This window comes from Bubalus kerabau, chromosome 10, assembly GCF_029407905.1.
Source record: "Bubalus kerabau isolate K-KA32 ecotype Philippines breed swamp buffalo chromosome 10, PCC_UOA_SB_1v2, whole genome shotgun sequence".
In the NCBI taxonomy this organism is placed as follows: Eukaryota; Metazoa; Chordata; class Mammalia; order Artiodactyla; family Bovidae; genus Bubalus; species Bubalus kerabau.
In genome coordinates, this window is record NC_073633.1 from 97,162,087 (window position 1) to 97,184,630 (window position 22,544).

Here is a 22,544-nt window from a genome sequence, read left to right on the forward strand (position 1 = left end):
GGAGAGAGTGGGCTAGCCGGTAGTCACTTCCTTATGTGCACTCCACAACTGGACCGCTCAGAGATGTTCACGGAGTTATACAGGGAAGAGAAGAAGGAGGCAGGAGACAGAGGTGGCCAGAAGGATAAAAGGGGGAAATGAAAAGGAGGGAGACAGATCCAGCCAGTAATCAGTTCCTTAAGTGTTCTCCACTGTCTGGAACACACAGAAATTCACAGAGTTGGGTAGAGTAGAGAGGGGTTAGGGAGGAGATACAGGTGACCTGGTGGAGAAAATGGAGAGTCCAAAGGGAGAGAGAGCAGTCAAGCCAGTAATCTCGTACACTAGTGAAAAATGGGTCCTGAAGATTGGGTTCTTAAAGGTATAAAATTGGTAACAAATACATAAAAACAAAAATTAGAAATCTAGAGTAGGGTTTGGAATTTCAAAAATGCGATGTTAATGAAAAGAAGAAGGAAAAGAAAGAGAGAAAAAACGAACAAAGAAAAACAAACAAGGTCGTGAAAGTAATAAAGAAACTACAGGTACAAAATTGATAACTAATACCAAAAAGCAAAAATTAAAAATCTAGAGTAGAGTTTGGAATTTCAAAAATACAACGTTAAAAAAAAAAAAAAAAAAAAAAGAAGAAGAAGAAGAAAAATAAAGAGAGAAAACAAACAAACCAACAAAAACAATGTCGCAAAAATTATAAAGAAAATACAGGTACAAAATTGATATCAAATACCAAAAAGCATAAATTAAAAATCTTGAGTAGAGTTTGGAATTGCAGATATACGATGTTATATAAAAGAAGAAGAGAAAGAAACAGAGGAAAAAAAAAGTCACAGAAATTATGAGAAAAACTATAGGTACAAAATTGATAACATATATCAAAAGGCTAAAATTAAAGATCTAGAGTAGAGTTTGGAATTTCAAAAATACAATGTTAAAGAAAAGAAGAAAAAGAAAAAAGAAAAAAAAAAAACCACGGTCAAAGAATTATAAAATATATATATGAAGTTTGCTGAAGAAGAAAAAAAAAATAGGGTCTTTTTTTTTTTTTTTTTTTTTTTGCAAAGTAATAGTTATAAAAGTGAAAATTAAAGGACAATAGAGGACTTAAAAAAAAATTTTTTTTTTTAATTAAAAAAAAAAAAAGAAAGAAAGATTGATCGTAAAAATAGTAAAAATATATCTAGGTCTTTCTCTGGTTTTGGTGTGAGTATTGTGGGTTCAGTTCATTTTTGGCAGTTCCTTAGTCCGACTTATATTTCTCAAGATCTATAGGCCCCTTCCTATGTAATCCGTAGTAACCACAGGGTTTTAATCTATGGCCTGTAGCTTCCAAGGCGTTTCCCTCTGTTATAGCTTCTTCTGTTTGCTGGTCTCTTCAGTGTCTGGTTCCCGCCCTGACACAAAGGGGATGGTTGAGGACACTATTTTTTTTTTTTTTTTTTTTTAAATTTAGGCTCACTTGTTCAGCCTTGCTGTGGGGAGGGAGGGAGGGATGCTGCAAACAGATAACACTGGCGTGCGCTCGCAGTGCCTCAGCCACACTGGGTCTGCCCCCGCTCACGGCGCGTGTAGCCTCTCTGCCCACACTGCTTGGGCTCTAGGTTGTTCCGCCAGGAACAATCAGAGGCCGGCCCTGGGCTGAGCTCCCAGGTCCAAGCCGCTCAGGTTCAGGCACTCGGGTAGTCCTCAGAGGCGCAGACTCAGTTGGGCCTGCGTTTTGTGTTCTTCCCAGATCCGAGCAGCTCAGGTGATGAGGTGTTTGGCGGGCGCCAATGCTGCGACTTATCGCCTCCCCGCCACTCGGTTATCTGGGTGTAAAACCGGCGCACCTTCTCAGGTAGCTGTTGACCGTCCAGACCCCCAAGAAGTTTTAGTTAGCAAAGAAGCCTGCTTACAGTTTTATAGATAGTGTCTCTCTGGGGCTGCGATTGCCCCCTTCTGGCTCTGGCTGCCTGTCACCGGAGGGGGAAGGTCTGCAGCCGGCTATCTCTGTTCAGTCCTTTGTTCTGTGCGCAGGCCTGGCGGTGTCTTAGGTTAGGGCTGGCTTTTCGCGTGGTAGATATCCCACAGTCTGGTTTGCTAGCCCAAATTATTTCGCTCAGATAGCGCTCAGGACATTCGGCCGGATTCTTACTCTAAGGGACACAGCCCGCGCCGCACTTCCCTGCCCAGCCCCCGCTTGCTAATGCCGTGTGCAGGCGTCTGCGCTGCTTCTCCGCTGGGGGAGTTACCGTAGGGCTCACAATCCGCGATTTTTAATTGTTTATTTTTTTTTTCCCCTCCCTTTTATGTTGCCCTCTGTGCTTCCAAAGCTCAGCACAGATTCGGCAGTGAGAGGGTTTCCTGGTGTTTGGAAACTTCTCTCTTTTTAAGACTCCCTTCCCGGGACGGAACTCCGTCCCTCCCTCTTTTGTCTCTTTTTTTGTCTTTTATATTTTTTCCTACCTCCTTTCGAAGAGTTGGGCTGCTTTTCTGGGTGCCTGATGTCCTCTGCCGGCATTCAGAAGTTGTTTTGTGGAATTTACTCGACGTTTAAATGCTCTTTTGATGAATTTGTGGGGGAGAAAGTGTTCTCCCCGTCCTACTCCTCCGCCATCTTCCCTATCTGTCTTTATCTTCTCAAAATAATTTGTTCTCAAGCTTAAAGTTCTAAACTTTTGTCTCTAAGATATTCAAGGTTTAAAAAAAGTGTGAAGGTTAGAAATCTTAGAAAAGAGAGGCAAACATTAACATATAGTATGATCTATATAATAGTACTTCTCATATTTAGGGTATTTTTTCCCCTGAAATTTATTTTAGAACCATAATTAACAATAAAAAGGAAATTTATAGCCTTAGCAAAATTTTTAAATTACCATTTTAGTAGAAAATTTACAGAATTATAAACCACTTTAAAACAGCTCCATTCTGAAATGATGAAGGAACCCTTTCTGGTGGTTACTTGTACAAAGAAAGCCAGAATATTCACTAAAGAAAATAGTCATTTCCTGCCTCACTAAAACTATTGCTTCATTAATAAACTGATAAGCATTTTAAAAAAGGATTAAAGCAAAGAAACATCACACTCAGAAATGTAAATTTGCTTACAACCTATAATCCTGGCCTACCTTTGATTTTCCTAAAGAAGACATGAATGCCTTTTTTTTTCCTTCAAGCATCAGAACTGTAGAAAAGATAAGTTTCCATAAACTCCCTGAAATTAATTAATAAATCCAAAGAAATGCTATCTTCACAGCAAAAATGATAAAGGATTTTGAATCACTTGTCCTTTATAGGAAATAGTGCTTCTGATTGGCAAATCGGGAAGCAATTCAGCAAAGAAAATAAAACAGGTAATTATATGAACAGGATTATGAAAAATCCTACCTTTCTTTACCTAGATAAAAGTTTTTTTAAGAAAGTTTCTTGAATTTTCATTTTATTTTTTATTCCACTTTGAAAAATGTATGTTTTTTTGGTGCAGAAGATGGATAAATAGCTAAAAGGTTTCAGTTAGAAAAACTTGGATTCCAACCCTAGCTTTGACCCATATCAGTTGTGATATCTGAACCTAAAAATATAATAATATCAAAATCAAAGGATTACTAAAAGCAATTAATACTATGCTATGCTTAGTGCATAGCCAACAGCTATGAATAATGTTATTATGGTAGTAATTATTCACCATCATCATGCTTATTATAGAGAATTTAGAATATCACATCTTTATAAATATTTTCTACTTCTGCTTACCAACAAGTGGTCCTATAGCACTCAAAGTCTTTTATAAAATGGATTGGGAGCTTCTGAAAATATTCAGTCAAATGAAAAATATACTTTTGAACAAGTAAATGTTTAAGAGCTTAATTCTAAGAAAATTTCTTTATTGAGCCTTAGAAAACACTACAGTTTCAAATGAAGAAAAAGACAGGTCTCAAAAATGTATGTGTGATACATTTATATACGTATGTATAAGATAGAATAAAAGGGGTACAGTTCATACTAACTTACTTGACTTTATTTCAACCACATATACTGTCACTGAGCTTCCTTTATTCCAGAGGAGTCAGTAACGTAAATGATAGTGGCCTCATACTTGAGAACTGTGGGAGCCAAACTGGAAAAGCACTACATCTAAGATAAGGCTTTTATATACAAAGTAGTTTTATCATTAAATTACTTATAAAGAGTGTACTTACACATTTCCTAAATTGGAAGCATGTGTGCATTCATGAATATTTTTCTGCATTTTGTCTGCTCAAAATCTGTTCCTTATCTATGCTGCCAAGTCACCCCAGTAGTGTCCGACTCTGTGTGATCCCATAGACGGCAGCCCACCAGGCTCCCCCGTCCCTGGGATTCTCCAGGCAAGAACACTGGAGTGGGTTGCCATTTCCTTCTCCAATGCATGAAAGTGAAAAGTGAAAGTGAAGTCACTCAGTCGTGTCGGACTCCTAGCGACCCCATGGACTGCAGCCTACCAGGCTCCTCCATCTATGGGATTTTCCAGGCAAGAGTACTGGAGTGGGGTGCCATTGTCTTCTCCATCCTTATCTATAGCCATAGCCATATTAAAGCTCTTTAAAACAGCTAGAAAGCAATTTTTCCACCTAGACTGTTTTAATCCATAGAAGGTAAATTTAACCAAAATATACAACAGTGTTAAAGAAAGTAATGTTATTTAGGTAAAAATAAAATAACAATTTAAGGAATTTGCTTCAATTACATAAGAAACAGAACCTTTGTATATTTAAAGGAAAAAGAATTTTTCCTCAAGAAACAAACTAGACCACAGGAAATTCAGAATTGTTTAAGAGTGGAAAGTGAAAGTGTTAGTTGCTCAGTCTTTCTGACTCTTTGTGACTCCATGGACTGCAGGCCACCAGGCTCCACTGTTCACGGAATTCTCCAGGCAAGAATATTAGAGTGGATTGGCCATTCCCTTCTCCAGGAGATCTTCCCAACCCAGGGGTCGAACCTGGGTCTCCTGCATTGCAGGCAGATTCTTTACCATCTGAGACACCACGAAAGCCCTGTCTAAGTGTGGTGGAGCCTAATGAAAAAATAAAATGAAAGATATAGATAGATATAAAAAAACAGAACAGTATTATTTATCTCACAATACATTAAACCACAAAGGCTCCATTGTAATTGGGGTATTAGACTGGCATTAATACAACAAACAATTCCGGAGCTTTAGCAAGAAAAATGCTTGGCTGCTCAAAAATATGTTTTTAAAAGACATCTTTCCATATGTTGTAGAATTATAGAGTCTATAATACAGAAAACTAGGATGAATTAATCTATATTTTTCAGATTTTCTTGGCTTAAGGAAAGGCCAACTGCTGTCCACTCTCTATTTTCAGCATGGACAGTTACTCTGTAAGAGATATATATGCTCAAGAGAAAATTACACGGCAGCTGCAGTCATGAAGAACTGCCCATCAGTTAGCGTGGATTCCCACAGGTGACCTGACAGCCCCATTTCAATTAAAACGAAATAGAACAGCATGTATACAGCAGATTCAGATGCTCTATCACTTTTTTCTTGGATACAATCATTGGGGATAGTATGTAATCCTGCTGTGAAAGGAAATAACTCAAATGCTACGTTCATGTAAAAGACCATCTATCAAAAATATCAAAAGCACTTTTACAATGCTTAATCCAAAATGTTCTAACTACAGTACAAAAAAAAAAAAAAAAAAAAAGGCTACTCTAAATAAGCATGAGATTAACCAGTTAGAAGCTAAAAAGCTAAGAGTGAACTCCCCCCAAAAAGGAGATTATTCATGCCTGAAAATGAATATCTGATCGCCGAATGTCTGCTAATAACCTGATGATGTACCATATTCTTAAAAAAAAAAAAAAACTAAATACATAACAGCTATTTTTCCAGGTGACATATATAGTATGTATAGACTAGAAATTAAGATTTTTTAAAATCCCTGTATGAAAAGCCTTAAATGAATTATTTATCTCCTTTCTAATAGTCACTTTACCTTATTGTGGCTTAACTTTTAATAGATTAAGTTTCTGATTATATGTCTAGTTCTTGGTCAGAGCTCGGGGCTGGTGCACTGGGATGACCCAGAGGGATGGGATGGGGAGGGAGGTGGGAGGGGGGTCCAGGATGGCTGACACATGTACACCCGTGGCTGATTCATGTCAATGTATGGCAAAACCACTACAATACTGTAAAGTAATTAGCCTCCAATTAAAATGAATAAATTTATTTTTTAAAAAAACACCTTTAAAAAAATAATAAAAAAATAAAATACAGACTTGCCAGGGTTTCAATTTAACCTCTTCCTTAAATATATACCCTCTACCAAAATGGACACTTCTCCAAACTCTATACTAATTAGAACAAGTATTAAATATGTTAACTTTATTTGAAACAACAAGAAATGTTTCTAGATGATCAGTAACTCCTTGAGTTCTCTAACTTTTTCCAGTCCTTATGCTTACTGACTTTACTCGGTCTGGTCCAAAATCCACAACAAACTTCATTCTCTGCTCTCTGCTACTTTGTTCTCTTTGTAAAAATAGCCTTGCCAACAGAATAAGAATGCATAAATTCAGTTATTCACCAGCCTATTTTATATTCATTAATAAAAATAAATGAAATAACACTCTCTACTATGACTTAATGAACAGCATCAACTTTAGCAAGAAGCTCTTTGCAAGTTTCCAAACCCAGATGAACTAAAGTTTCTATACCAAACAAATTTTCGTATTTGTTTTATTTTGTTTCCCTGATTGTTAAATCACATTAAGGCATCACACAGGAAGCTCATGGGAACACAATTCCCCATTCACCTTCCTATTAGTTGATGACAGCAAAGAGAATGGTATTAAAATGCTGGAAATATTCCCTAATGGTGGTTTAAAAACAATAACAGAATTATCATTCTATCTCTATATCTGTAGGAAAAAAAATGAGAATAGTTCTTGCTTTATAAAGCTTTGGAATGGCTAAATCAGATAACTTCAGTATATTTTAGTATAATTACCTTACTAGAATGTAATCTATACAGTTTCTTACCATCAGATCTGAGTTATAGCAAATCCTTTTATGGGAGACTTTAGATAAAGGCAATAAAAAAGACCAAGAGTTAAAGATCAGGGGGGTCATAAGGTAGAAATTTTCCCAGGAAACATAATTATCCCAAAACATCCATCAAGAAACTGTCAGGGCACCTCACAATATACCAAGCACCAGAAGTAAAAAGAAGATATGAAACACTTCTGATCCTCAAGTTTCTCACAATCTAACTAGAAAGAGATTAAGCTACATCAATCTACTATCTGGAGACATCACTGAAATGACAGGAGCAAATGAATTTAGAGGGCCAATCAGTAGAAGAGGTTCTTGGTGTTAAAGAGGCAAGAACAGTGGCAAGAATCCTACTCTACTCAAACTGCTACACATTTAAGTATTATCCCCAACTCTAGTCGACTATACAGGAGATAAAACTGTATTTAAATTATGCAAAATTATATTGAATATATGATAAGACTCAGAATACAAAGCATTAGGCTTTGAGCAGTTTATACATTTATGTTATACACACACACACACACAACTTGTGCATATGTGAACCATGAACTTCCTGATGTTCAAGCTGGTTTTAGAAAAGGCAGAGGAACCAGAGATCAAATTGCCAACATCCGCTAGATCATGGAAAAAGCAAGAGAGTTCCAGAAAAACATCTATTTCTGCTTTATTGACTATGTCAAAGCCTTTGACTGTGTGGATCACAATAAACTGTGGAAAATTCTTCAAGAGATGGGAATACCAGACCACTTGACCTGCCTCTTGAGAAATTTGTATACAGGTCAGGAAGCAACAGTTAGAACTGGACATGGAACAACAGACTGGTTCCAAATAGGAAAAGGAGTACGTCAAGGCTGTATATTGTTACCCTGCTTATTTAACTTATATGCAGAGTACATCATGAAAAACACTGGACTGGAAAAAACACAAGCTAGAATCAAGATTGCCGGGAGAAATATCAATAACCTCAGATATGCAGAGGAAACCACCCTTATGGCACAAAGTGAAGAGGAACTAAAAAGCCTCTTGATGAAAGTGAAAGTGGAGAGTGAAAAAGTTGGCTTAAAGCTCAACATTCAGAAAACAAAGATCATGACATCTGGTCCCATCACTTCATGGGAAATAGATGGGGAAACAGTGGAAACAGTGTCAGACTTTATTTTTTGGGGGGCTCTAAAATCACTGCAGATGGTGACTGCAGCCATGAAATTAAAAGACGCTTACTCCTTGGAAGGAAAGTTATGACCAACCTAGATAGCATATTCAAAAGCAGAGACATTACTTTGCCAACAAAGGTCCGTCTAGTCAAGGCTATGGTTTTTCCTGTGGTCATGTATGGATGTGAGAGTTGGACTGTGAAGAAGGCTGAACGCCGAAGAATTGATGCTTTTGAACTGTGGTGTTGGAGAAGACTCTTGGGAGTCCCTTGGACTGCAAGGAGATTCAACCAGTCCATTGTGAAGGAGATCAGCCCTGGGATTTCTTTGGAAGGAATGATGCTAAAGCTGAAACTCCAGTACTTTGGCCACCTCATGCAAAGAGTTAACTCACTGGAAAAGACTCTGATGCTGGGAGGGATTGGGGGCAGGAGGAGTAGGGGACGACAGAGGATGAGATGGCTGGATGGCATCACTGACTCGATGGACGTGAGTCTCAGTGAACTCTGGGAGTTGGTGATGGACAGGGAGGCCTGGCGTGCTGCTATTCATGAAGTCGCAAAGAGTCGGACACGACTGAGCAAGTGAACTGAACTGAACTGAACTGTGCATAATATAATAGGCTTATTATGTTAGAGATTAAGAAAGTTCTTTTCTGAAATGGACAATATTTTAAAATATTTTAAAGTAAAAGCATTCTTAACTTATGCATCCATGAATTAATTTATATATTAAAATATTTAGTTAAATTATAGTGATTTTCTGAATTATATAACTTTTAAAAAAAAATCATATAACAACTTGTGGAGAGGAGGAGAAAAGAGGGACATGTACTAGAGTAAGAGAGTAGGTCTATGATACTGAATGCAGGCATGGCAATCCTGAAAATATCAACCATCCACCCTGCTCTAACCCCTTTCATTTCTGTTAGTAAAGCAGTCATTTTGGTAAGTTGTTCCACGCTTCTGAAGTACAGAGCTTAATGTTTAAATCAGATTCATTGTTTCATACTGCTTTATGTTTATGACTGACAGAAAACACCGTCTGAAAGACATACATTCTCATTATGTTAGTAAGGAAGAGAATTTGATGATAAGTAGCTTCAGTCTTTCAGTCTTCTGGAAATTAAATTTCGCACATTGGTTGGCCCAGGTGTAGATAAAATCATTGCAAACACACTGCCCAAGATATTGTAAGACAAGTGTAAGAAAAAACAAAAAACCTACATCATGACATATACCTAAGAGATAAGAAAATATATTTGTTTTCATGTGTGTGCAACTTCAAATCAGTGTACAGGACTCACTTTAACATAACAATTTATTAACAACAAAATCAACTATCGATATTCAATTTAATACCTGACTTAAGTAACTACTAGTTTATGGATTTTCCACATCCCTTTACTGAACTGATGTCTCTTTATAATAAATCCACTTTGGAACTCAAAATGATCTCATTATACAGAATCCTGAAATACTAATTATTAAATGAAAGATGGTAAATAAGATGAATTCACAGGTCAGAAAGTTTTTCTTGCATTTTTCCATTCACTAAAAATAAGTAACCAATGTTAGAAATATAACTTTAAAGATTTTCCACAGAATTTTAAAACTCAAACATACTCTTAGTAACATCTGTTAAAAAAAGGACAATATTGTAATGTCTTTCCTATTCTCCATCACAGCACAAATGCACTCTAACAGTAGGCTATTAAATAAGTCTACAAACTTTTGTTCGTTCAATTAAAACATGTATTGTAACCTGTACGTACATGTAGTATCATCTCGCTTTAAAATATTAAGACAGAAATTTTGTACTAGAATCCACATACCCATAAGTATAGATACAAACTCTTCTTAGACTCCTGGCCTTCCCAATAGATACATTAAGAATGTCTTTATTTTTCTTCTTTAAATGGGGTGAAATTTACTTTAAAACTTACTATAAGCTGAAAAAGACAAATGATATTAATCACAGGAGTCAATTATCCGTTTAGTAGGAAATAATACTGGTCAAGCAGATATAGAAAAGGCAGGGGAACCAGAGATCAAATTGCCAACATCCGTTGGATCATTGAAAAAGCAAAGAGAGTTCCAGAAAAACACCTACTTCTACTTTATTGACTATGCCAAAGGCTTTCACTGTGTGACCACAACAAACTGTGGAAAATTCTTAAAAGACATGGGAATAGCAGACCACCTGACCTGCCTCCTGAGAAATCTATAGGCAGGTCAAGAAGCAACAGTTAGAACTGGACATGGAAAAACAGACTGGTTCCAAATTGGGAAAGGAGCATGTCACGGCTGTATATTGTCACCCTGCTTATTTAACTTATATGCAGAGTATATCATGAGAAATATTAGACTGGATGAAGCACAAGCTGGAATCAAAATTGCCGGGAGAAATATCAATAACCTCAGATGACACCACCCTTAAGGCAGAAAGTGAAGAGGAACTAAAGAGCCTCTTGATGAAAGTGAAAGAGTAGAGTGAAAAAGTTGGCTTAAAACTCAACATTCAGAAAACTAAAAAACAATGGAAACAGTGACAGACTTTATCTTCTTGGGTTCCCAAATCACTGCAGATGGTGACTGCGGACATGAAATTAAAAGACACTTGGTTCTTGGAAGAAAAGCTATGACCAACCTAGACAGCATATTAAAAAGTAGAGACATAACGTTCCTGATAAAGGTCCATCTAGTCAAAGCTATGGTTTTTCCAGTGGTCATGTATGGATGTGAGAGGTGGACTATAAAGAAAGTTGAGTGCCAAAGAATTGATGCTCTTGAACTGTGGTGTTGGAGAAGACTCTTGAGACTCCCTTGGACTGCAAAGAGATCCAAACTGTCAATCCTAAAGAAAATCAGTCCTGAATATTCATTGGAAGGATTGATGCTGAATTGAAACTCCAATACTTTGGCCAGCTGAAGCAAACAACTGACTTTTTGGAAAAGACCCTGATGCTGGGAAAGATTGAAGACAGGAGGAGAAGGGGATGACAGAGGATGAGATGGTTGGATGGCATCACCGCCTTGATGGACATGAGTTTGAGCAAGCTTTGGGAGTTGGTGATGGAAAGGGAAGCCTGGTATGCTGCAGTCCATGAGGTCGCAAAGAGTAGGACACCACTGAGCAACTGAACTGAACTGAATCATCCACCTAGAAGGGTTTTGAACAGAAAGTGAAAATTGGATTTGGAGATTTGATAGTTTGTTGAAACAGAGAAATTGTGGCTAGCTGTCAGAAAAAACCAGGACATAAGATCCAGCCACAAGGAGGTAGCGACATGTCCTGAACTGGAAAGGAATAACACAGTACCCGTAAGAGCTGGTGAAGTGAGCTAAGTGCCAGATGAACTGGAAAGGAATAACACAGTACCCGTAAGAGCTGGTGAAGTGAGCTAAGTGCCAGGTGAAGAGATGTGCTGTCTAAGACATTTTGAAAGAGTAAAACTTCGTGATTATGAATCACGTCCAGAAATCGACATCCATTAGTCATCTGTAAACTGGCAAATCTCAGATAAACTCTTGTTCAGTCGCTACATCACATCCAACTCTTTGCAATCCCATAAACTGCAGCAAACTCTGTCAAAAAGTAAAATCAACCTATTGAATTCAGTTAGTCATGTGGTTATCATGGGTATCATACATACCAAAGAAAGGTTATGCACTCTGAATGTTAAAAGTATAAACAGGGCAATTCAAATGAAAACTGGCTATAACAACAGCCATAGAAAAATGTCTGCATGACCTGATGTCACTGGATTCTGGAGACTGGTGAAAACTGCCCAGGTAAAAATAAAAAGCACAAGCATGGAATGTTGTTCTCTACATCTAGTTCACCAGAGTAATAACGGAACAAATTAGTCTAGACTATGGTAGGCAGACTATGATCTCAGGCAACAACAAACTTTATTCAATAAATATTTTATTTGGGGGGACTTAGATTTCTAGTTATAAAAAGAGGATAGTTGAACTAGATCATCTTTGAGGATCCTTCTAGACTTAAAACAACATGATTCTGAGTGGTTTACCCAATCCTCCACACATCAGCTCACCTCCAGAGTTTGCTAAGGTACCCTGAACCATTTGGACAAGAAGGCTTCCTATCCTTCTCTAATCTGACAGCATAAATATCCCACTGGTCTACGGCACTGTTTCTCATACTTTAATGTGCATTTGAATCACTTGGAGATCTTGTCAAAATGCAGAGTATAATTCAGAAAGGGTATGGCAATCCACTCCAGTATTTTGCCTGAAGAGTCCCATAGACAGAAGAGCCTGGCGGGCTACAGTCCACAGGGTCGCAAAGAGTCAGACACGACTGAAGTGATGGGCTTCAAAAGTGGCACTAGTGTTAAAGAACCTGCCTGCCACTGCAGGAGAAGTAACAGATGTGAGTTCAATCCCTGGGTCAGGGAAGATCCCCTGGAAGAGGGCATGGCGACTCACTCCAGTATTCCTGCCTGGAAAATCCCATGGACAGAGGAGCCTGGTGGGTTACACAGTTCATAGGGTCACAAAGAGTCGGATACGACTGAAGTGACTTAGCATACACCACACACAGGCTTGAGTTCATAGACCAAACTTTGAATAACAAATGTCTGAGATACTCAGAAGGTCTCAACAGCTTCAAAAAAAGCAGCAGCAGCATACACTAGATTTCCTAAAATCTGTAGAACAACAGTTCAATGAAATATTCATATTTTAGATAAAATCTAAGGCCCATTTACTAGTTCAATTTGTTTTCAAGTCCCCTGTAACAAAGACACAAATTTCCATTCCACTGTTAATATTTCACTTTAGGACCACAATTTAATCATGTCAGTTGGAAAGAAAACCACACCTACATGTCATTTATGCAGTTGTTCTCAGAAAATACAGGTTGTAAATAGCTTTGCTCTATTTCAGAAGCAACAGTACTGACATTTGGAGTTTATTCTTAAAAAACTGACTTTATCCTTTAATGAGATATAAAAGTACTCTTCCAAAGCTCCAACTGAAATCTAATCTTTTTTCCCTGTATGGAATTTATTTTTGATCATTAAAAATAAACGATTACATTATTTCTGTTGGGGGAAAATTTTTAAAAAAGTCATCAAATATTTTAAAGATGTTCTACAAAACAAGAATGAAAGGCCATACTTCTTTATTTAAATAAAAGGCCCAGAGGGAACAAGAAAGTGTCCAGTATTAAGTTATGAAATCTAAAATTTAAAAAATACTACAAAAGAGCAGCTCCACACTTACTAATATGTTTAACTCTACCTTTAACTCAGTTGTTTGAAACTTAGACCAGAATTTCCCACTTAAAATTTTTGTTGTACCTAGGATAGATCATAATGCATACTCAACTATTAATTTGGTTGAAATATTGTTGTTTGCAATGACAAAATAAATATATACCTGAAAAAAACAATAATTTTTAAGACAAATACTGCAATTAAATAAGAAATCATTCTCAATTTCCTTGAGAGTCTAACATCAGATTCTAATGGGCTTCCCTTGTGGCTCAATTGGTAAAGAATCTGCCTGCAATGTGGGAGACTTGGGTTTGATCCCTGGGTTTGGAAGATCTCCTGAAGAAAGGAAGGGCTACCCACTCCAGTATTCTGGCCTGGAGAAATAAATGGTCTGTACAGTCCAAATCTATTGACTGTGTGGATCACAACAAACTGGAAAATTCTTAAAGAGATAGGAATACCAGACCACCTTGACCTGCCTCCTGAGAAATCTGTATGTGGGTCAGGAAGCAATAGTTAGAACTGGACATGGAACAACAGACTGGTTCCAAACAGGAAAAGGAGTACGTCAAGGCTGTATATTGTCACACCGCTTATTTAACTTATATGCAGAGTACATCATGAGAAATGCTGGGCTGGATGAAGCAAAAGCTGGAATCTAGATTGTCAGGAGAAATATTAATAAACTCAGATATGCAGATGACACCACCCTTATGGCAGAGAGTGAAGAAGGGCTAAAGAGCCTCTTGATGAAGGGGAAAGAGGAGAGTGAAAAAGTTGGCTTAAAACTCAACATTCAGAAAACTGAGATCATGGCATCTGGTCATCACTTCATTGCAAAAAAATGGGAAAGTAATGGAAACAGTGATACACTTTTTGGGGGAATGTCAAAATCACTGCAGATGGTGACTGCAACCATGAAATTAAAAGACATTTGCTCCTTGGAAGAAAAGTTATGACCAACCTAGACAGCATATTAAAAAGCAGAGACATTACATTGCCAACAAAGGTCCACCTAGTCAAGGCTATGGTTTTTCTAGTAGTCATGTATGGATGTGAGAGTTGAACTATAAAGAAAGCTGAGCACCGAAGAATGGATGCTTTTGAACTGTGGTGTTGGAGAAGACTCTTGAGAGTCCCTTGGACTGCAAGGAGATCCAACCAGTCAATCCTAAAGGAGATTAGTCCTGAATATTCACTGGAAGAACTGATGTTGAAGCTGAAACTCCAATACTTTGGCTACCTGATGTGAAGAGCTGACTCATTGGAAAAGACCCTGATGCTGGGAAAAACTGAAGGCGGGAAGAGAAGGGGACAACAGAGGATGAGATGGCTGGATGGTGTCACTGACTCAATGGACATGACTTTGAGTAAGCTCCAGGAGTTGGTGATGGACAGGCAGGCCTGGCGTGGTGCAGTCCATGGGGTCGCAAAGAGTGGGACACGACTGTGTGACCCTCACTAATGTTTCAGAAGGGACATCTGAGGATGAAGAAGGATGAAGTGGGATGTCTGTGTTTTCTTCCACAAGTGTTTTAGGTCTTCGGTTTAAAATTCTATTTTTTTCCCACATGGCAGGAGTTTTCACTTGCATAATTTATATATATATTAACCATAACTAAGTTTTACTTGTTGCTTAAACTATCAAGGTAATCTTATTAGTAACAGTTCATGAATGGGAAAGTACAAACAAAGGAAAAGGAGCAGAGATGTTGCTGAGAGCCAAACCTGTAACAGAGAGAAACTGGTTGCAGGGATTGCATTTGGGCCCATGAGAAAGAGGCCGCCTACTGTGGAAAACGTGAAAAGACAGAAGAATTGGAAAGTATAAAAATACATTAACTCATAAAGGAGAAGACAGGGTTTGGGGAACACTGAGTCAGAAATTTCTTCACTGATCCAGACAGAGGCTGGGCAAAGGCCAGGCAATGTTGCAGAGAGTCAGAGACGTATGTTGAGCTTTGAGAAATTCACCAGTAGGTGAAGATGGAATCTGAAACAGAAAAAAGCCTTTCCAAAGGTTCATGCTATGAAAATGCAGGATGGGTTCAACTAAAGTTGGTGTTGCTGGAGGGCAAGGTGTCTGGAAGAGCAACAGTATTAAGAGATTTTGATGTAAAGAAATTATCCTTCAATTAAATTTTTTTTTAAAAGAGACTTTGAGGTGGTTATAACTGGGGATGCCTGGGTTCCGGGGACCCAGTCAGGAAGGAAAAGACCACCCCTGGAGTCATGTCAGGCTTACAGATGCTGCCCCAGCTCTCTGCTATGACCACCACTGGGGAGTGGTTGACTGTCTCCCATTCACCATGACAACATCCCCCCAAAACATAGACTTTCAAATATAATGTGTCCCTTATACAACAGAATACTATGGGAAGGTTTTAAGGTAGCAGTAAACATCTTCAGGATTCTTTGTGGATCAAACAGACTGGTATCACAGCTAACAGACTGCATGGTGGAAAGGCCTAGGGAATGTGCCACACGTGGTATGTGGAAAATTTGAACATCAGTTCAGCAATAACTGGGGTAGTGGGGTGGGAGAAAGAAGCATGGTCGAGGAGGTAAGGAGTATGAATTTTCAAGCTATAAAAAAGGCAGCTGAGGACCACTCCGTGATAACTTGGCTACTGGGATGGGGCTAGGGCACGGGGCAGGGAGTGGAGGGGATAGATTAAGAGGAAACTGGGAAGATCTGGAGGTTTCCACATTGACTGAGTGGGCAAATAAGGAATAAAGAAAGAAAGTAGCATGTGAAGAATATAGTAAGCTAATACTCAGACACAACGCATTTGAGATACTTGCAAGATATTCAAGTAAATATATATTTGAGAGACAGTAGGAGATTCAAATCTGATATATTTAAGAGACAGTAAGAGACCCAAATCTGAGTCCTATGGGAGAGGTTGTGGCTAGAGGTCATGAGCATTTGGATGTATAAACCAGGTGAGTGGATTCAGTCTCCCAAGCAGCACATGAGGTATGAAAATATAAGAGGATCTAGAATCAATATTTAAGAAACAGGAAAAGTTAAGGGATGGCTAGAGTAAAAGAAGCTGACAGAGGAGCTTGGGAAATGTTTAGGAATGCACTTAGTAAGCAGAGAAAAGTGGTGTCAAGAGAGTTTGCTGAGAAGAGAACAGCTCTCAATGTCAAGGGCTAGAGAGAGATGAAATAATAGCACGCTGAAATGTGGCCTGAGGAATTTACAATTAGGAAACCACTACTGATCTTATAGACAGTGGTTTCACAAAAGCAGTAAGAAGAGAAGTCAAAAAGTCAAATTTCAGTAGGCTGAAGAAAAAAGGGAGGAGTTAAAAAAAACAATGAGCAAGATGGCTCTGCAGAGGTCTTTGAATAGGAATAAAATAAAGCGGTACTTGGAGATGCATGAGATTCAGAGTGGGCTGTTTGTTTGAACAGGACAGACTTGAGCACATCAATACAAGTAGGAAAGGAAGCAAGACAGGACGTGAGTATAAAGATACGAAGACACTTGAAGATAACTGGGTCAGGGGATCAAGACTCGGGGCAAAGATAGAAGGTGGTTTTCAAACTGAACCCCATCAGCAGACTGTGTACATTATCTGGATTAAACCTAAGACAGGACTGTTTGGTATCAGCAGTGTCTTTGAATCTGGGTCACAGCAAATTACCAAAGGCCATCAACTGAAATTTAAGAAACAGAAAAGCTTTCTCAACATTGAAAGTAAGAACTCTGGAAATCAACGTGATCTTTCAGAGATACAAGGTTTCCCTCTCTTATTTTAGCTTTACTATAAAACATATCTTATGGATGAATTAGGAATATAATGCTGTTCTTCTTACACAATAAAAATAATTTAGAGGTACTGGGAGTAGTTAATGGATTTTATATTTTCATGCCAGAATTATATCTCCCAAAATGTATCTAAATCATTCATCTAATATTTTCAAACCTATCTTGAAATATGAGAGATTAGGGATTTCTAATGATACATTATCACATTATCTATTTTTCCCTCTCCAAACTTATTACTACTAAAATCAAATTCAATAAACCTTATTTAATAGATTTTGTCCTTAAAATAAGAAGGCACAGCCATTGTCTTTTCTGTCTGCACTTGGATTTTGTTTTTAATAATGCAGACTCACTTGGAAAATGAATAGAAAATAGACTAACATTTAAAAATAGAAATACAGAAGAACACTGGAACATCTGCTCTACTTGAGTACCTCAAAATATGAAGATATGCTAAAGCAGACTTTGTGCTTTATTTTCTTAAACAAGAGTTTAGGGAGGGTTACAAGAAGATTCACTGAACAAAGAGTTGTTAAGGCAAAAATTGGAAACCAGAAACACTTCGGCGTTTGGTGTCGAAACCATTCAGACATATCCATCAAGCCATCAAACATGACCAAAGAAAGCTATTCACAGGACTGTGTACTTATATTTATTTAAAAAATAAAAGGTATTTCAGAAACCATATATATAATAGCTACAGATTTTTCAATTTATTAATTTTTTCCCATTTGTATTTCTGAAAATGTGGGCTTTTCAGAAACAGATGCTCATTTCAAAGCATCTATCTGAGTAGAGGTTACAAGTAGTAACAGAATTTCATTCTGAATTAGTACTTTAGGATTTTGTGACCTAAGGAATCCTAACACTGTAAAATAACACTGTAATATTCAGCTTCTTTCATAGAAAATAGGATTTATGGAGTCAGATAGGCTTATTAGTTTGAGTACCAGTTCGAGAGAAAATACTCTCTGTCTCTCATTTTAGCAACCCAAGGGAAAAGTTTGTCTCGCTGACCATATAGTTTTGACGTAGGGGATATCCAAACAGGAATAGGATATGATATATGAGCGAGACTGTCCCTTTCTTGTCTTAAAGGGCAGCAGGGAAGAGAGAAGAAGCCAAACAAGACTGTCTCATCCATGAGCCGATTTCCCTTCTCCTGCTCTTTCTAGGGCAGCAGCAGCTCATTAGATCCGCACGGGTACCACAGGGCAGGGCAGGGCTCTAGCTCCTGGTCCTTGTTAAGGACTCGGAAAAGTGACTGTCCCTCGGGCTGCCCCAGACGGCAGAGCCACCACCTTGGAGGCAAGGTGTCTGCAGTGAGGAGGACCCAAGGTTTAATCCACTGATTAGCCTCTGGTTCCGGGCAGTCTCAGAGGGAAGCAGAAGCTGCCAAGGGCCAGCCAGGGTACCAACCTCAGGGAGGCTGCCCCACAGACGGTTCTGTGCAATCAAACAGGACACACATCCAGGTCTGAGAGGAATGGAGGGCGGCAGCAGCGGGAGCAGAGGCGAAATAAAGCTGGCTGGCGCTGCAGGCAACTCCACCCGAGATGAAACGTGGCAGACGACGAGTACACCAGTGACTGACTCTAGCCTTGAAATGTGCAACCGCGGGAAAGCAACCACCAAATGGCTGAGGAGCTTCACTCGGGGACAGAGGGGGCAGGGGCACCTTTCTGCCTCAAAGGTGCAGGAGGGGACCTCTGCTGGGATGCAGACGAGGCTACATGAGAGTCTATGGTCCAGACTTGGTCCCTGGACCAAAGCAGACTAAAAAGGACTGCTTTAAATTGTAAACTAGATCTGACTTTCAGTTCACTCTTTCCCATTAAGTTTCTTGCTGCTTCACCAACAGCCTTCCCACGTCAGACAAGGAGGGTTCGCTTTTTCAGCTAAAGGCTGTCATCATTTGGACTCCTCTGGATTTCTCAAATTCTACGACCATGGTCCCTTTCACTCACTCAGGTCCAGCCACAGCGGCTTCTCTGACATTCCTCAAACATGCAGGGCACACAGCTGCCTCAGGGCCTTTGCACTAGCGCTTCTCTCTACCTGGGATATGCACGTCATTTTTGCATGTAAATTTTTCCCTTGCATTCCTTGTTCCAATGGCACTGTCTCAATGAAGCCAACTCTGATGACATTTAAAATTACACTTTGTCTTTACTGGCATTCCTCTTGCCTTTGCTTTTTTTTCCCCACGGCAATTATTATCTTCTAAAATACTCTATAATTGACTTGCTTTTGTTTATTGTCTGTCTCCTGCCAATAGAAGATAACCAACACAGCTGCAGGACTTTCTGTGTATTTTATTCACTGCTGTATCTCTGCTTTCAAGAAAAGAGCCCAGCATTATAGTAAGCACTTGACAACTATTTATTAAGTGGATTAACCAAAGGTTCAAGATTCAAGAGGAAAATCAGATTAAACACTAAATTAAGGAAAACACATTTCCCTGTGCATTTATTTGTCCTTGACATTACAAGTGCTCAGAGATGACTTCCTGATTGGATTCCTTCTGTATGTGCTCCTGATCATATTCTTATGATTGCCCTTGCCCATTCCCTTAGTGCAGCCTTTGGACCAAGCAATGTCTCATGAGAATAAAACCAAAACAAAGAGTCATATGTAAAAACAGCAGTTCACATTTACTGAACCCTTCTAGCCACTGTCTCAATCAATCTGCCTGTATTAGTGCATTTGATACAACCCTTCCAGGTGAACGTTATTAACGCCATTTAACAAATGGGCAACTAAGGGATAGTGAGGTTGGAAGTGTCTCAGGGTCAAAATGTGGTAAAATCAGGAGTCAAACCAAAGCAGTGGGAGTTCAGAGCCCATGAATTTCCAAAGGCCACTTGGAAAACCTGTGGCAACTACCTGTTTATTTTGTGACCTATAATAAGAGCTATTTTTTTAAAATCAAGCAAAAATTGTTTTTCCGAGAGGTAAAGCAACACAAATACATACAGCAAAACCCAAGCCAAAAGATCCATACACAGCATGGTTTTTTAACCATATAAATTATGATTTATATGATTATGACACCACCCAAAAATGTACACTATAAAAATTATGTTTGTTTTTTACTATTCTTATGATTATTACCAGAGAGACTAGAACTAAAGGAAAAGTTCTTAAAACAAAAAGTGAAAATACAGATTGACAGATGATGCAGGAAAAAAGAAGGCCAGAGATAAAAGGTAGGTAAAAATCATTCACTGCTTCATTAAAATAGTAAAACTTTGGAAAACGCACTTAACCTTTCTGGGTCCATTCTTTCATTTGTAGTAGAGACAGTTATAAACACGTAAGGGGCTCTCCCAGTTCTCATATCTATGGTTATCTATTTAAAGATTCTTATGCTGAACAGTATCAGCTTTCTTTAAAAAAAAAAAAAAACAAAACTTAAAAGTATGGAAACTGCATTCCTTTAAAAAAAAAAAATGTGTTTATTGGCTGTGCTGAGTCTATCTTTAGTTGTGGCTTGTAAGCTCTTAGTTGAGGCATGTGGAATCTAGTTCCTGGACTAGGGATCAAACTAGGGCCCCCTGCTTTGGGAGCATGGAGTCTTCACCACTGGACCACCAGGGAAGTCCTCGATGTCTATTTTTAAGAACTTACTCAGGTCCTATTCTAATTTAAACTTTTAAAAATTCAAAAGCTAAAAAAATATAAGAAATTAGAACACATGTGTTCATTGTTTTAACTAGGTTTGATATTTTATTGTCTTACACTAATAAATTATCATTCAAAATATTAAAACCAATATAATCTACTTTCAGATTTTATTGTGAGATTATAAGATTCACATGCAGCTGTACAAAATAATAGAGAGAGAAGGTTTATATCCTTTGCCCGCCTTCCTCCAATGATACCAGTCTGCATAAATGTTATTTACTACCATAACCAGAAGACTGACATGGATACAATCCACAGACATGATCCAGATTTCATCAGTTTTTACCCGTACCTGTGTGTGTGTGTGTGTGTTTAATTCTACACAACTCTATCATTTCATCACATATGCAGATTCCCGTGAGCACCAACACAGTCACGATACAGAAAGTTCCTGCACAAAGATCCCTTCATCCTACCTTTTTACAGCCACAGAAAACACCCTCCTTCCCTATTTTCTTTCACAGTAAAAGAAAACCAAAGAAAATTGTCTGGGTAATAACATCTTAATTTAGATTCAACCCACAAAATGATTATTAATAAAACTTTAAACTACCAGAATTAAGAAACTCTTTAGATTAGTAAGACAGATGCTTATGTAATGGGAAAAACACACTAAAAATAATACCTTTATTTGTTCCTTACCACATAATTAAATATAGAAAGACAGGATCTCTGAGAAATAATTTCAATACGTAGCTGTAAACCACTAGAGGATTTTACTAAGGATAAATTGCAATTTAAGAAGCTGATACTCATTTGGAGAATGAAGAAAACCATCAAGCAAACATTCCAGCCAATAAGTTAACATTTGAGCCAAAAGTTCAGACTAAATTTTCTAAGAGAAAAAAAAAAGAAGTATCATATACTAAATAAAATTTAGGATTTGGTTACTTGAAAATATTTATGGATGTCAAACAGCTGAGAAGTCACATTGATTTGTATCTGCTCATATTTTATATATAGAATACAATATATGTGAAAAAGTGAAAATGAATTCACTCAGTCGTGTCCAACTCTTTACGACCCCATGGACTGCAGCCTACCAGGCTCTTCCATCCATGGGCTTTTCCAGGCAAGAAAACTGGAGTGTCTTGAGTGGGTTGCCATTTCCTTCTCCAGGAGATCTTCCCAACCCAAGGACTGAACCAGGGTCTCCTGCATTGTAGGCAGATGCTTTACCGTCTGAGTCACCAGGGAATATACATATATTTTCCAATCTCATGTGTATTTAACAAATACAAACAATTTATTTTATTATGGAGACTTTTAGGACCATTCTTCATAAACCTAAAAATTACAGATGTATCTTAGGCCCGTGTTTTTATGTTTTGAAAATGGAAAGGTATATTGAATGTAATTTTCTATAAAGCTGAGACAGCAACAATATTGAATTATGCCAAAATTTCACCTAGATCAATTCCATCTTTCCTTTTCTCAAGCCTTCCATCCCTTCCCTTATTTTCTTTCTTGTCTCATTTCTACCTTTCTTTTTCAAACCGTTTTATTATGCGAAATTTCAAACCTATTCAAAAGCAAAGAGCTAGATCACTATAATGAGCTGATATACACATTACCCAATTACAACTATTATCTATACCTGAACAATCTTATTCATTTGTGATACATTATTTTAAAATT

The 22,544-nt window shown here is 38.1% G+C and overlaps 1 protein-coding gene across 18 annotated transcripts in view; it reads right to left on the bottom strand.

Moving 5' to 3' along the window:
• CEP128 (centrosomal protein 128) overlaps window positions 1-22,544 on the bottom strand; it is a 605,049-nt gene that overhangs the window by 206,715 nt on the left and 375,790 nt on the right. The window contains exon 20 of one of the 18 annotated variants that reach the window (XM_055538800.1): window positions 4,794-5,029. The exons of the other annotated variants lie outside the window; for them this stretch is intronic. Within the exon in view, the coding sequence (XP_055394775.1) occupies window positions 4,809-5,029 (221 nt within the window). The 3' untranslated portion in view covers window positions 4,794-4,808. Of the gene's footprint in view, window positions 1-4,793; window positions 5,030-22,544 lie in introns of those variants that run through there. 18 annotated transcript variants of the gene reach the window in all.